This window comes from Calidris pugnax, unplaced genomic scaffold, assembly GCF_001431845.1.
Source record: "Calidris pugnax isolate Ruff unplaced genomic scaffold, ASM143184v1 scaffold111, whole genome shotgun sequence".
NCBI lineage: Eukaryota > Metazoa > Chordata > Aves > Charadriiformes > Scolopacidae > Calidris > Calidris pugnax.
The window spans coordinates 1086684-1103904 of record NW_015090872.1 but is presented as its reverse complement, the minus strand read 5'-3'; the positions used below and the strand labels follow the sequence as shown (position 1 = coordinate 1103904).

Here is a 17221-nt window from a genome sequence, read left to right as displayed (position 1 = left end):
CTCCTCTCCTCTCCCTTCTCATCTAAAAGCTTGTTTTCTTTGTAGAAATTCCTCCCAACGTTTTCAGTGACCAGCTCCCACAGCTCATTTCGGATGGGACGACCTCAGAAACAGAGACCATCATCATTATTTTCAGAGAGACCAACACTGTCCCCTTAGCATTTGGCCTAAAAGCATTAAACCCCAAGGGGCTAAAAGCTACATTAATTCCCACAGAGGTAGGGCTGGTGAGAGCTCGTCTCTATTAAACAAAAATCTGCGCAAAAGGAAATTAAGCTTAATCCCATCTCTGGAAACAAAGCAAAGTCACGAGAGAAAGAAAAAATCCAAATATAATCAATATTCATTTTTAGAGAGGGACCGAGAGACATGCAAAGAAACCAGGATACGATAAGGCAGGGAGTGGAAGTGCCCAAAGCTTCACAGGAGAAGGATGCGCAGCCTTTGGGCTGGGCTGCAGAAGGTGGAGCTGGGCTGCACCAGCTGGGACCACTGTGAAGCTGCAGGGAAGAAGATCCCCAGAAACCTCACTTGGAAAGGGAATATCCCGGGTGCCTGGACCCGCACCACGCTCGGATGGACACAGCCTTCACAGTCTGCGTTTTGCAGGGTCAAATATAGAGCTGGGGAAAATTTCTGTGTCAACAGCCTGAGCCCCTGCACTGACGACATCTTTGGAAACAGCAGTGGGTGTGAAGCAGCCAGATCCCTCATCCAGGGATTGAACTGACAATGGAACAACAGCTTGGACCAGTCCAGCCTTATGGGGGACTCCTGGTCAGGTGGGAGGGACGTTAAATCACCCCACACCACTGCTTTTGGTAAGTCTGGATCCCCTTCCACAAACTAGTGGTGCACAACAGCAGCCCTCTGGTCTCTGACCAATGGAGCAGAGAGGTCCACCATGCCCTCCGAGCAGAAATGCATTCAGAGCCACTGCAGGTCAAGAAATTTGGTACTTGCTTGGCTGGACGGATTAAAAAACAACTCAAAAAACCCCTTGCCATCTTTTTTCAACAGTGCTCAAGCTTGAATTCACACAATAATTAAGCAAGCTCTAGTATTTTTGGGCTTCAATAGTGTCCAGAAGGAAACAGAATTACTCAGAACGGAGCAAAAAGCAGGACCAAAAAAAAAAAAAAAAAGATTTAAATTTACTCTCCACTAGCAATTCACGCTGCATGCAGCTTCTTTCTCATTTATAGACCATGCATTTCCACTTGCCTTACAGGGACTTTAAATCCTAAACAATAAGACTCCAGTAGTTTTCAGGGCAGATAGTGACGTTTTTATCATTAATATAGCTGTCCTCTGCGCCCATCTGCCTCAGCATCTCCCGCTGAGACCAGCCATGTGTCTCCTGAATTTCTATTTTACATGCTCTGCACATACCCCTCAGGCAATGCAAATAAAACTTTGATTATAGCCTGTGGAATAAGCAAGACTGAGACTGTAAGTAAGTATATGAGGGAGAGTACAGGAGTATCTTGCTTTCCAGTCGCCAAGAACATGGATACAAAGCGGTGGGGAGGGAGAAGATGTGTTATCAGAGCATCAAGATCATGAAATGCCCTGCATGCCCTCCAAATGACCCACCGATTCTAATCCAAAGCCATAAAAATAAATCTAATTATCCTCTGCTTATCTATAAGATAAGCAACGATAAAACCACAGAGCAGACATTCACTTTTCCTTCACGCTATGGCCACGAGGGGAACCGCAGGGGCTGAAGCCCTTTCCTTGCTCTGATGCTCCCCAAACCACCGGTCTGGGAGGGAAGAGGGGACAAATTAGGTACAACAGTTCTCCCAACTGATAAAAATGACCTCAACAACCCGAAATCACCTGCGAATTCCAGTGGGACTCCTGTAAAACCTTTTGCTGGGATGGACCTTCTTCTGGATCGCAACGATCCGCACGCTGCCTCCTTGGCTGGTTTCTAATCCAAGGCTCCATTTATCACTTGCATTTTCAATGACATCAAGCCTTCATCAAAGATTTTGTGAAAGGCCGAGCTAATTGTGCTCATTAGCACTTCTTCGTCCTTTACTCCTTTATAAGTTATTGAAATGTTTAAATAGCTACACCATTTCTTTTAGCAGAGGCTACACAATGAGAAAATGCTATTATAATCTCCAAAATATACAATTTTGGCAAATGACTGGGCTAACTACCTGTGAATGAAATAAACTGCTGATCACTCCCAACACCTGTCAAAAATACGTGTGCCTTTTTAAAGCACCCACCTCCTTTTCCTCAAATGCCTTCCAAGGTAGATGGGACGGAACAGCCTATTTGTCATCCAGGCGTTGGGCCCTGAATCCCCTCAGGGCCGGTGTTTCCTACAAATGAGCTGCACCTGCCCCCTTTTTTAGCAAAATTCTTCTGCAAAAGTCAGTTCTGTAGAGCACAAACCTAAAAATAACCATTCTGAAAATTCAAGGTCTCATAATTCTTTAATCATCTCAACATAAATGGTTTTTTCCACTTAAAATTAAAAGAACACCTTATTTTAAAATAGATTAAAAGAAACATAGGATCTTATAAATATATAAAAACTACTTCAAATCTTTCTAAGATGGTAGCTAAATTTCCACCACGAAACAATTCCTACCTGCCTGAATGCAGCACTATTTTAAGATTTTATATCTGAAACGGAGAACCGTATTGTATTTCTATTTAGATTGATCCTATTTCAATCAGAAATCAATGAGTATGTTTATACAACTCAATTCTGTTCATTGATCATATTATATTCACCATATACAGTAATTTGGGATATACGTACAGACGAACAGATTCGTGCAGATGAAGCTCCGTAAAAAAATACCTAAAAGTGTTTTTCCAGGCAGGAAAACAAAAGCTGGAAGGAAGTTTTGTGCATCAGGTAACAAAAAGTTAATTACTGAAAAACGGAAACCGTTTTGGGCAGCCTCTCCATCTTGCAGACTGCTCTGACACTGCCTCATCAATACTGGAGCAGAAACGGGGAGCGCTCCCACCTTGGCGCTCTCCTACCACCGCCTGATTAATTTCTCCTCCTTATGAAAAATAATCTTAATACAAAGGGAATCTCCATCTCCGTTCAACAGTCGATTTCTTGGCGTTGCTCCCATATTCAGTTTCACCTGAGCACCCCGCTCAGCCAGAAAATATGTTGAAAACGGTTTATTTTTTTTTTCTGGTTAGAAATGTCTGTATTTAGTCACCTAATTAAAGGTGACTAAATAAAGTACAGAAAACTGCATGTGCAACCTCTTTTGCGGATGGGCTCAGGCGTCCTGCAGCCACTAAACCTCCCCGTGCAGCCTTGCAGCGGCGCAACAAGAGAAAATGCCTCCACCAAGGTCTGTATATGAGAGGAAAAGAAACCTCTTGGTGACATTTCCCCGTGAGCCTGCCTTACCCACGGGCTGAAACACGGGCTGTGAGGTCAGAGCAACACAAGCACCTGCACACCAGCTGCAAAGTCTGAATTCTTCTGGTTGTAACAGCTCCTTGAAGCACTGGACACCAAAATGACTGTAGACAACCATGCAATATAGTGTATGTACAGACAGGGATCCTGATATCGCTTTTCCAAACCATATTCCCACAACAGCCACTAACAGTTTTACAGTGAGATTGGTGTCATCTGCTTTGTTAAAGGTTTGTCCCAAATCCTGGGATCTTTAAGACAGATCTTCCATGGATCTGCTAGAAATCGCCTACAGCTCTGCGCTTCCCGTTACGGACACATGTATCAAATCTCAGCGTAAACCACGTTCTGCAGAACTGACCACACCAAAAAAGTAGTAAAAAAGAAGGGATTCCATCCTCTTATTAATTTCAGACAAATGAACCCCTCCACAATAAAGTGCCAAAGATATTAAAGATGTTACGTTTATGACAATAACTGGCTTCAAGGGGGTCAGTTTGGTCCCGACCTGCTGCAGGATCTGCCCTGTATTTTAAGCAAAGCAGAAGTTTGCTGGTGGTGGCACAGGGACAGCCAGTGCTCGGTGATTTTAAGCATCAGCAATGAGGTCAGCAATGAGGTCAGCAATGCCACTGCTCCACACGCTGCCCCACAGGACACATAAGAGCACGACTGACCATATCTAGTCACAAAATGTTATGCTTAGATGCTCGACAGGCTTTTATGAGTGACATTCAGTGGTAACAATCCCTGTCATCACATGGAAAAAATAGGAGCAAAATGAAAATCCCACTTCAAACACCCCACCACCAAAATAATTGAAAGCATCCAATTTGTGCCAAGTCCTGCAACACCTCTGGCTTTATCCCAGTCCTGCCTAAAGGATCAAGGCTGCAAAATTTCATCTGAACCCTGGGAATTGACCTGCACTTTCCTGAGGTGCCTGAGCCATAAATACCAGACTTAAAGCAGCAGCTATAAATAAGGTATCAGCGGGTAGGCACTAAACTGAACTCAAGGCATATCATTAGCAAATCCTTCACAAACAGAGTAACCAATGGCTTGCTTACAGATGCTGTGCACATCCCCACATCCCTCAGCCTTCACGGGGCTGTTCCGAAAACCCCGTGGCGGCCAGCAGTGGTACCCCCCAAATGGGTCTGACTGGGACTGCACCAGCCCTCGGCCCCTGCGCTTGGCTCTCACCAAGGACTAACCCCCACTGTCAGCAGGACCCTCTGTTGGGCTGCAGCTGATTTCAGTGAGGACCACTCTAAGTACCTGCCACGCTCTCCAGCTGGCCCCGAGGCACTCGTGTGATGGATCACTCACCTTCGCTCCTGAACAAATACAGAACTTATTAGTATAGCTGCAGAGCTGTACAGCAAGGCGGTATTTAAGAGTTATTTATTCAGTGCCCAAGGCGTATCGCCAAATTACAAATACAAACACGCACCCTGGCCAAAGGGATTGTGATCTCCCTTTGGACGTGTACACCTGGAGTGCTGTGTCCAGCTCTAGAGTCCTCAGCACTGGAAGGACACGGACCTGTTGGAGCAGGTCCAGAGGAGGCCATAAAGATGATGTGAGGGCTGGAGCCCCTCTGCTGTGAGGCCAGGCTGAGAGAGTTGGGGTTGTTCAGCCTGGAGAATAGAAGGCTCCAGAGAGACCTTAGAGCCCCTTCCAGTCCCTAAAGGGGCTCCAGGAGAGATGGGGAGGGACTCTTGATCAGGGAGTGGAGCCATAGGACGAGGGGGAACAGTTTTAAAGTGAAAGAGTGGAGATCACTCTGTCCCCCATCCCCTCCACTATCCAACACACAAAATTTGCCGATGCAGATTTTACTGAGCTGTAAATTGAGGCTGGCTGGCCTGAGCATGGGGGGCAGCTTGAATCAAGCTGGTGACTTTTCCCCTTTTCACATTAAATCAAACTCAGGGGCTAATCATCTTCCAATGCCCAGCCAAAAGTCACCTCGGACTGTACTTTTTTCCTTCTATATTTTCCAGTTATACCTCCCAGTTCTCTGTACCAAACCCTACTTTGAAAATGCAAAAGCTCCCCATCTGCCAAAGGTCCGCTTTTGGCGGGGAGAGCTGTCACCTTGGAAATCATCCTCCCGGCACGAGGCTGAGTAAAAACAGCACAGTTTGGGGGGAACCAGTTTGGTTTTGGGACCAGCAAATCCAACTGGCAGATGGAGCTCAGGCAGACACCTTTCCAAAGACACAAGCCACTGGCAGACAGTGGCTGCAGCCCATAATGCCAGAGCCACCTGGAAGAGATGCACACAGAGGGAGGAAAAAGCAACGATACTGCCAAAACTCAGCAACTGCCACTGTCAGAAAGGTATTATAGTACAAGGAAGAGCCAGTTTTTCCTTGTTTACGACCAACTTCTTTACCTTAATGGGTTATTACAGATTATGGATAGGGTTTTTAAGAAAGCTTCACTTGAGAACAGAAAGCCTCCTTTTGTTCCCGCTCCTTTTTTCCTCCTCCATCTCCCCATGTATAATTCACATACTGGGAAATAATGGGAAAGGCTAACAGTGATGGATCGTGGCGTGCGACGCCGTCGTGCATGCAAAGCAGGGCTGAGCAGGAGCCCAGCGCTGCTGCAAGCGGGGAGAGCGCAAGGGCAGACGACACAAAGATGTGGGCAGGAGCCCGAGCCACCTCCAGAAACAACACAGCAGCGCCCCGAGATCATAAATCACAGCAGCACCCCGAGATCATCAATCACAGCAGCACCCCGAGATCATAAACCCCCCCGCACAGGCACGTTCCTGACATTATTACAATGCATTTCCTTCTCAATGATTTTCCTATTAAAATGTTTCCAGGAGAACTGCAAATATTAGCTTTTCGTACAAGATACGGCAAAACAAGGAGGGGTGAGATGGAAGATGCTCATTTCAATACTGAGATTTAGCAATTGTGGGTGTAATGAAGGGTTTTTGCAAAGGTGTAGCCAGTGCTGATGACTTTGTGCTGCTGCGCCCTGCTACGGCAACGCTGTTTCTGCTTGTCCGGGTAATGGTGCAGGACAATGTAATAAGGATCTCCAAACGCTCTGTCAGGTTTGTAGGAAGGACAAACTTTGCTGCCTTCTCTGCTGCTCACAGGACCCCTCAGGCATTTATCTCTGCAGCCACCAGCAGGTGACAAACCTTCGCTGAGATGGATGGCTTTCTTCCAGAGGCCTGGAACAGGTATTCTCTTTGCCCGCACTGAATTTCCAGTGAGCTGTGTCTTCAAATGCTATCTCTCTTTTATAAAGAATAAAAAAATTAAGATAAATCCATGCTTACATCCATCTACTTATGCAACATCTGTGTCTGAAATTGAGAGTGAACACTATGGTACTGACACTAACCAAATCTAAAAGTTTTCAAATGAAATCTAACGCAAACTCACACAAAATAAACCACAAATAGTGGTTTTAATTCTCCAGAGCTTACACACTTTCTAAGTCTTTCATCAGGCCAAAGATACAAACAGGGAGATGGCAACCAGGTGGTGATAAGGCAGCATCGCTGAAAAAACCCTTTTAAAAGCACTGTTGCAATGTGGAGGAGCATCCTTTCTCCAGTGCAGGAGACATCACACCACTCTTCTCCTGGGCACAAATCTGAACTGACTCTATTACAACTTCTGACTGAATTAAGGAAGCACCTTAAAATAAGTTTGTGCATTTAAGATGCTTTCCAGACTTAATCGATAAGTACACGCAAAGGAATTGGTCAGTTAGTAATAATTAGTATTAAAACTATTAAATGGTTTGAAAAACCTTTTCTATTACACTTCTGAATCTCAGCACTCTGGTTTCTTCTCTTTCTGCAGGACTTTGGTAATTGTAGAACTTTTAACTACTTTTTTTAATTGCTAGAAATGTATAAGTACAAAAATGAAGAGTGCACTGCATTTACACAGTAAGACTGAAAATAGTTACATCTGCTTGAGTAAGAACAGAAGACTTCATGTGATTGATTAATAAAAACAATCCCTAACTTAGTGATACAGCCCTGTAGAGCCACCACTGCACCTACACTGCACAGAGCTTTCACCAAATATATAAAAGAAGTATTATTAGTTTTACCAAATGTAGAAATATATTTACCAAATACCAACAACCAAGTACTGTCAGCATTTTCCTTGGTTCTGGAAAATCAACTGCTAGCTGACAAATTTAAATAGCTAAATACCTACTTCAAAAATCGATGAGGAAGTGAAGAATATTTCACAGGCAAGTAAGCACCTGTCAAAGCGCTATTTCTGCTCCGAGCTTCTGCTGAAAGGTTATAATTATATGAATGACAAAAATTTATTTTAATGGAGCAAAAGAATACAACACGCTTGGGCTGCCTTAGATATATGTCTGTTGTTTACAAACATTCCCGATATTTTAGACAGCTGGAAGACCACAACACAGGAAATTAGAGGCGCATGGTTTGTATTGAAGCTACACCCTGAAATGTAATTTAAATGTTTTTAAGTGTACACCTACAGACACACCTAAGCTGGCGTTCAGCTCCCAACTAGAGCTGCCCACCTGGATTTTACCTGTGAGCAAAAGCTAAATCACAGCCAACGGAAAAGAGCGGGCACATTTAGGACATGACTCTTCACATACTAAAGTAGATGCTTAAAATAAACCCGTGAATCAGACTGGCAGAGCTCACTCTTTCCGATGATTATTGAAGAGCTCTAGAAAAGTTGCCCAGAATTGGATGTCTATAACGTAGATATTGGAAGGTAAAAGAGACAAATTCCACCCTTGGTGACTGCCCCGTGATTTCTGCTGTAGGTTCTGATCCTCTGCAGAGAAACAGAGCACTGGTTCACAGTGACAAGTTTAACATGTAGTTTCAATGTGTAAAAGAAATTAAATATGGCAAAGAAAGTGTTGGATAGATGGCAGAGATTAAATAAAATCAGTAGTAATCATCTGAAAGATATACATAAATATATATATAAATATTCCTACTGTATTATTTGGAAAAAGCACAACACTGAGTTCTCACTGCAGCGACCAGAGAAGGGAATTGATTTAGATCATGTTCTTGACATCAAAAACCTAAAAATCATTTAAAAACCAAACCTGAGCTGGAGAGAAAGCCACCACAGGCAGTGGCCTGCAGGCCACCCTGGTTTTCTCCTTGCCAGGAGCCTCTGGCACAGCAAAAAATGTTGCCCAACACCTTGGAGCGCTGTTAGTTACACATCTGCTGTGTCAATGTTTGTGATATATCCAAAAATAAACGTAGGGGATTGCTACAGCCCTGCCAAAGGGTGTTCAACACGGCAGACACAAAAGGATTTTCCCCAGTGTTTTAAATTATAGGATATATTTCTGGTGCAATTTTACTGCTTTCATTTTCTCATTTTCTCCTTGTAGTCCCTTTCTCTGAGGGAAAACACCTGCCTGTGCTGCCCGAAAGAGAGCACTGCAACTGAAAAAGGGGCAGCATCGGCCCCTCGATGATTAAAGTGACTCTTTCCCCAGCGTGACCACAGGAGCACGGATGCTGGTGTGAAGCAGGCGGATTTGCCAGCCTCTTGGGCTGAAGTTTGATATTGGGTATTTTTCCTTTTCTGTACTTTTGCCAGCAACAGCAAATGCTCAGGGGACTGGATCTACACCGGGATGCAGTCCTGCGGTTGGAATGAAGGTCCGAGCCTCGGATTTACACTCGGAGCTGGTGTTCACAGCTGCAGCTACTGGAGAAACCAGACCTGGTCTTCTGTGAGACACAGAAATGCAGGCTGAATACCAGGAGTTGGTTTAATTCCTTCTCCATTCAGTGCATCCTAAATCGTGCCAGGAGGGAGGAGCAGGGGACGATGCCTCACCTGCTTTGAAGGACCAGGGGTGCCCAGCGAGAGCGCAGGACCTGGGCATGGCTGGGGAAGGCAGGGTACAGACCCCAACTCATCCACAGACAAACTGCAACACGTTGCAGTCCTGATCTCAGCACCCTTTATCTCAGCAGAAAACAAAATCTGTCACTAAAATCAGATTATTGAGGCAATTTGGGACATGGGCTGCAAGCACGAAAAGCTCACTTTAAGAAACACTACTGCACTGACAGTGCGTGTGTCAAGCAGTGGTGTACATCAACTGAATCTGCAGGTTTTTACATGAAATCTAACGCAAATGGGACCTGGGGGGAGAGACACGCAGGGTCCAGCTTTTGGTCCCTCCTGGGAGGACACATGGAGGAGCAGCCACCCGCCTTCCTTGCAGGTGGCTCCTGGAAACGCGGGGCACCCTGGCAAATATTAGCTGAGAAAACATGTTTGGGGCTGACATCTGGCTTTGGATGCGGTGCCTAAATATCAATACCTTTCATGATTGCTTCACGGCAGGGAAAAATGAAATTAATCTTTTTTGTCGCACAATAATGAAACTCAATTTCTACAGAACCCTGGGGGAGAGGGACCATCCATTAAAGAAAAACCTATTGACTACACTACAAAAACACCACCGGAATCTCCTAGCAGGCTTTAGCTACCTGGCACACCAGAATTAAATGCCAAAGTGCATTCAAGTATCCTAAACTTGTATTTTTATGGAGTAGTCACTGACCACCCCCGATGTTTAGAGATACTATAAATCAAAGGAATAGGATTAGCATCCAATAAAGCTTCAGCGGGAAGAAATATTCTTGCACAAAATTAACCCAGCCTTAGCTAGTCAAGAATGCCACTTTTTAAACTACGGGATTTAAAGATTATGAGAGGATTTGTACCCATCTGTCACTTTTGGCCTCCTTTCATTTTATAAAGCTTCCTTAGTCAAACTTCACTAAAAATCTTGTCAACATTTGACTATTTTTAGATGAACTCATTTTATTCGGTAGCTCTGATATACCGATTTCCTAAAGGGAAAGATTTACAAAAAGAAGCACTAGGACATTGAGTCCATCGAAGCTGCACGTTATTAATATTGCATGCTGCTGGAAAGGCCAAATTAAATTGCAGAATTGTACCAGTAGCCCAAGCCATCTTGGTGCAGTTCTGTTTTATTCTGGAAAATGGATGCAGCTGAATTGTAGCCGTTTCAGGAGACACCCCCGGGGTGAGGGGAGTTAGCTGGGATGAGACAATGCAAACCATCTGAAAATGACCCTTCCAAGAGGGATGGGAAAGGTTTACTGGATGGAGAAGGTCTGCCCCTACATGCAGCACCCTGCTACAGTTGGCTACTGACCCCTCGGATCACGTACCTTAAAACATCTCACTTTCTAGTTTCCGTGGTCAGCGTGTAGCAGAACTCCAACTGCTCGGGATTGCAGAAATTAAACCCTTGACAGTGCTCTCTGGGATGGGTTTTGCTGATGTCTCACGTACCCTCCTGCCAGACAAAGCTGTTATTTTCCCCTTACATCACAATCGCTTTTATTGTCACCATTTTGATTTTTAAAGATTGGTTTCTTCACTTTGTACATACCACCAGCAGCTCGATCTTCTCATTAAATTGACTTGGGGATGGAAAAGCACTAATAAAAGAAAAACGTCACCAACACAACCGCTCAAGAGCTGAATAGCTGGAGCGCTTGGGATCACGAGCAGCTGCTGCAATTATATTTAGCTGCCCATTTTCTGTGCTTTGCTCACAATCAGATCCTACTTCAAGAGCAGGTAGCATCATTTCTGCTTTTGTAGTAAACAAGTGACATGATTGGAATGATGAGCGGGCTCCATCTCCGTGTTTTAATCTCTAAAGGTCCCTACCTAGTGGGGAAGCTGAAATTCTGGCTTTTTATCTACAGCAAGCTGCACTCTCTCTCCGTTCTGAATGTGTGTATATGCTGGGACTTTTCTAAACTAGTTATTTATGTAGCTTCTCGTTTCTACATGATTGTTTTATTGCATTATATAAATCCCCAAATGCGTGTTTCAAGCAGTTTTTATCTTTATTTTCTCTGTACAAACACGCAGTTTTCAATAAAGGAAAATGCTTGCTTTCTCCTCTGTCAGGAGTCAGTATTTTCCTCCACTGCATTTTTTCCTCCCTAACAAACTTCTATCAATCAAAATGACTGGGGAGATGAAGTGACCAAACCAAGGAAAAAGATCTACATGATTCATTGGACTGGTAAATTCTGCATTAAAAAAAGATAAACAGGAGCAAGAGAAAGCAACAACTTTTGAAGCTTATTTTTTATGCATCATTAAAAACAGGCCATATGTGATTAAGCAAATGTCCCGCGACCTCATTTTAATTCTGTTGTCCTTTGAGAACTCATATGACTCCTTAAGTATGTGACATGTCGTCTGCAAACAGCCCTGTACGGGGCTCGAGAGCATTGAAGATCAAAGCAGTTTAAGAGAATCAGGCTTATTTACTGGGTGAGCGTGTGAATATAATTGATAAAGTAATAGAGCATTGTAATTACTTGAAGTTACTAAAGCTCACAGCCCTTTAAGTACCCGGAACGCACAGTCTGCAAATGGCATTTTAAGTTGCTCGAGCGCTTTTGAGATCAAAGTAGCTTAAGAGAATCGTATTGCTAGTGAGTGGGAGTCTGAGTAGGAGTCTGAACAAAGTTGATAAGTAGTTGGAGCATTTTAAGTAGTTCAGGGCACTGCAGCATGAGTACAAAGTAATAGGACAAAATAACACCAGTTCTCAGTGCTTAGTTTTCCGGAGCTGGAAAGAAAGAAACTTCCACTGACAAGAAACTCTGAAGATGGTAGAGTGCCATCTAACCAGGTCCAACCACTCAGGATGGTGTCTGGAAAACACTATCTAAATGGGATGAAAAATCCAGTTACGAGGTCTATGCTTCTGTCTAAAACAGCTGGAAGGAAAGCCTGGAGATGAGCTCAGTTCCCCGAGGGCACCACCGTGCCAGGTACAGTCAGCGGAGTAACAGAACAAGAAAGTGCCACCAAGGATTAAGGAAAACCCCAAAACGAGGACATACTAAGTATAAACTCCCTTTTTGTACTACAAGGCTGCCCGAGGCTGGTTGGTAGAACTGCAGATGAAAGGAGATGGTGTGTTGCAGCTCTCCACCACGAGTGGTTTAAGTTAACTGGAGAGGCAGAGAGCAGTGTCTTCACTGTCACTGGCCCAGGAGTGCAGTGAGCCAGGCGTGCACACACCTGGGGTGGGAAACACACGGCTGGTCTGTATGGACCACTGTCTGCCATGGATACTAACTCCACAGTAAAATAGTGATCTGTTCTCTTTGTTTGATTCCTTCTTGACAAAGCTGCACCGTTAATTTCAGTTTATCGAAACACAGAGAAACTTGGTAAGATTGAGGGGAGTAGACAAATAGCAGATATTGGTGGCTATTTTAAAATATCAGCGAAAAACATCAACAGCTTCTCATTTTTTCTCTGTAATTGTAAAGGCCACCATGCATCAGGAGAACTCTGTGAAGAATCCAAAAGCTGGAAGACATTTCTAACTACTTTAAAACAAAAGGCTAGTAAAAAGTATAAGCTATAACTAAGAAAATTTCCATATTATTAAGACACAAATATCAAAACCGAAACCCTCTGTAACTGCACCATTAAAAAGCCTCCAATACTCTACAAATGATCTGGTTTTGGCTATCCACATGCATCATGTCACATTTAAAAATCAGATTCCGTGACTATCTGGTACAGTCTTAGCTAAGTGAGCCCCAAAAAGAAGTTAGCAGTGAAGGAGGAAGCAGCAGAAACCAGGTCACACCACTGGCAGAGACAATAAAGAGCCAGGGGTAGATCAATCAACATCAGTGCACTACAAAGGACAAAGTGCTGTTAGAAAAATAACTGTCCTTTCGGCTAGTTAGTATTCAATCACTGAAGGGGAAAATTTTCTACCTCAGCTTGATTTCAGGGGAAAGAAATGTTTCACTGACTCACTTCATACCTTTGAGGACAAAGTTCAATTTTCAGCACAAGCACTAGTATTTGGGAGGAAGATTGAAAGTGAACAATTTTTTTTTCAGTAAAATGTAACTTAGAAAGAAATGTAAACATACCTGCTTCATCATAGGATACAGTCAATTTTTCCAGCATTTCTCGATCGATTGATAAAATCTGCTGTTCCAGGATGGTTTGGTAAGACAGCACACTGTTCTCCTTGTCCTTCTCATAGTCTTGAAGATGTTGTTTTAGGACTTCAGGCAGGCGGGACTTCACATATTCTGCTGCAGACTATGGAGAAAAGAGGCAAAGGTTTAATTAATACATTTTCTTTTAAAAAGCTTTACGTATATCCATAGCAATTATTTTTTTAAAAAATGTAAAGCATTCTCAAATGTGACACCTCACAATAAAACACTCTTAATGCTACTAACTCCATGGTGCAAAATCCAAAGGTCATTTCTCTGCCCAAATGATCCCTGCCTGCCTCAAACTTCCCAGGAGTTGGGGACAAAATTCCCCAGAGTTGAGGTATAACCCACACTTCAGCAGGGAGTTTATGGCAGTCCAGAAAGCCCATGCTAGACTAGCCACACACCACAATAGCTCAACTTCTTCATTGCTAACATATTTTGAAACTAAGTTATGAAATATAATCTCTTTATTCTAAATTTTCAAGTACAAAGTGATCGAATGGAATGACTTCTCCTGCTATTGGTACACAACCAGGCTCAGACTGGGAGGCAGAAGGGACTCTTTAACAGCATCAAAAAATGACATATATACATGCATCCACACACACAAAATTCTTTTCAAGTTTTTTTCTCTGACTGCTCAAGGCCATAAGAAAACAGAAGTTAACACAAGGTGGCATGGTTGTACCGATGTTATGGAGCCTTGAGCAAACACGTAAATGGGAGTAATTAATAAGAGCATCTGCCCTGGAGAGGTGTCGGTCCCCCCCGAATCCCTGCCACCACCAAACACCTCTCTCCCTCGGGGGCTTGGGCTCAGGCTCCTTGCTGTGGTCCAAATACAAAGCAGCTTCTGGTTTTTAAGTGTTAACATCCCTCTCCTGCAAGTCTTACACTCCCACTATAAGAGGGAATAGAAAGTCCCTCTTTTTGGCATGGGTTTGGTGGGGCTTTTTTTGCTTTCCATCTCTGATATAAACACAACTGGAAAAGGAAGGTGTAGCAAAGGCTGCTGCCCAGTGCTCCAGCTTTCCTGCCAATGTCAAGACAAAAGAGAAAAATAAATGATAACAAGGTTATATTATTTCAGGCCTGAAACTGACCAAAAGTTACTTTTACTCAGCAACAGGCTCTTCCTGGGTTTATATTTAGTTTCCCAAAGTCAATTGCCTATTAAATTGCAACCTTAAAATATCACTGAAGTTGCGTTCAATTTTTTTTGCAAGCTAAGCCATGTGAGACGAATGAAATTATTCTAGGAAAACTAAAAGAGCTCTCCACACAAGTACAGCATATTTAATGTTACATTTTAATAGCGGTTTTCTTCCAAGGGAAGGCCAAAAGATACACTGTACACTAATCATTTTAGTCCAAGTTCAGGAGTTTGTGTTTGATGTTCCCTTTGAGAAGAGCTTTTACTCTGCAGGGGAGTATTTTTGTGCTCTCCCTAACACAGCAATTCTGAACAGCAGAAAACAAAAGAAGGATTTATACATATTCTTCTGAAATACATCTTCTGCCAGCCGAGAGAATATTTGAATATTACTGGCTGTGCACACATAAGAAAAAATGCCCATCCTGTCCCAAAGATCTTGCCACCCAAGGAAGACTGAAGAGACAGATGGGTACAGGCAGATGGAAGGCCCATCAGGACCATCGGTGGTCGGCTGATGGATGGCTGTCCCCAGTCACCTGCAGCTCCATTGTCAAGTTTTTCCATGGGCATCAGGGTGAGGAATACACCGATTTCAAGTGTGATCTCACAAGTGGGGTTTTTCCCCCCCTTGGTGAGAAGCAAAACCCAACACTCTTGCTTAGTCCCCTGCCTTTCACATTATGTCTAGATGTCATTAAAGATTTAAACCGTAAAGCAATGATGGAACCGAGACAAACTCCTCTCCTTTTGTAGCAAGAAAGGTGATCAGCGACATCTGAGTAATTACATCCCTTGCTGCACTGCAGTGATGAGATACTATATTCTATCCACTACAAAAGTAATTTTATCTTGGTTTTAAAAAGTCATATGGTTGGATGGGGCTTTGAGCAACCTGGTTTAGTGGATGGTCTAGTGGGAGGTGTCCCTGCCCAGGGCAGAGGGGTTGGAACTAGATGATCTTTAAGGTGACCTTGTAACTCTAACCATTCTATGATAATATTGATAAAGTGTGAGGGTGTGAGTGCATGTTTTTATGCACATGCTTGGTATTAAAGAAACCAAGAGGCTACTGGGTGAACAAAATTGAGGAAAAAAAAAAAACATTTTACTACTTTAAGGCTTCAAAATAGCTTTATCCTCTTCCCCTCTGTACAGTCCCTCTTACTCCTGCAGGAAAGAATTACAAACATAGTTGCTCCTCAGCCATTAGTTATAGGTACAACTAATTGCACACCATTTGCTGGTGAGTCTTCCTCACCACCACCCCCAGGAGAAAGCAACTTGGAGCCATAGGCACTCTAGCAGGGAGAAATGCAAAGAAAGGGTGGTCACTGCTTCAACACAACCACGTAACAGAAATGCATGCTGCTGAACTCTTACTCCTCTTGTCCACAATAACCTCCTATTTTCTGGAACTTATCCCTTTCCCTTATACAATTGAAACTGCAGCATCCCCTGTGAATGTGTTTTCAGTCTGAAGCATCCTTCTCCAAATTGAATAAAGGATTGACTTTAATACCTTAATTGACTTTAGGGTATTTCATCCCACTATGGAAAACTAGTATTTCATATATATAGTATAAATTTAAAAATATCTACATATAATGAAATTTACTTGCAGAGCTTATTCACAAAAAATCACATTTTTCTCTATTCACTAAAAACAAAAACCCCCTACACAAAAATCACATCAGGAAATACTGAAATCCCTCAGCTGTGTGGTTACCTGAGCCTTGAATGCAGCCAGTATCCTTCTGTAACTACCAAATTTGCCCACATCTTTTCACTGATGAGAAACACATACCCAAAGTAAATTTTCCTTGTTTAAATTATGCTAACCGCCTGCTAAAATTTGCTCTGCTGTTTCTGAAGTGTATCCTTCTGGGAGCTCCCTTGTATGTGGGGAAGTAAAGGTCTAAAACGGTTAATTAAAGGCTTCTGTATGAAGCTACTTCAAAAGTCAAGCGGTGGCTTGTCAAAGCCATCTCCTTACAGAGTTATACTGGGTGATTTCGGAAAGGCTTTCAACACACAGCAGAGTATGGAAGACCCACAACCCTTAAGAGACAATTGCATCCCTGTTCATCTTTATCACATTCTGCAGCAGTTCATCAGTTCATCTGATGAACACCAAACAGTGGAAAACCCTCTCCAAGGGGTGATGCCCTGGGAATCCACTCGCTGTTGGTAGGGTTGGACAGAAGCAGGAGGGCAGAGCACTGGGGCCAGCTCCCGAATCACACAGCTCTCCATGCAAATGCTTGCACACAGGGAAGATACACCTTCACGGGCACACGTGTAAACACAGAAGAAGTGACCCGAGTACTCTATGACAAAATGTGTTAATTAAGACGGCAAGTGTTAAGCAGCTCCACGACCCCGTGAAAAACGAGGACGGCAAACAAGAGCTACAGTAAGATCAGCACACTGACACATAAAGCAGCTGAAGGATCTAATTAGCTGGAACAGCCATTATTTATAAACACAGATTTCCAATTTAAAAAATGGAAGACGGACACTTTATTGCCTCAGACCCACACTCTGCACTGACTTCTGTGATTTACAGGGAGAGGAGGGA

General features: G+C 43.3%; 1 protein-coding gene across 2 annotated transcripts in view; it reads right to left on the bottom strand.

The window, feature by feature from the left end:
• PPM1L (protein phosphatase, Mg2+/Mn2+ dependent 1L) overlaps nucleotides 1-17221 on the bottom strand; it is a 111244-nt gene that overhangs the window by 14099 nt on the left and 79924 nt on the right. For both annotated transcript variants that reach the window (XM_014945934.1, XM_014945932.1), the window contains one exon: nucleotides 13410-13584. In XM_014945934.1, coding sequence (XP_014801420.1) covers nucleotides 13410-13584 — 175 coding nt within the window. The remainder of the gene's footprint in view (nucleotides 1-13409; nucleotides 13585-17221) is intronic.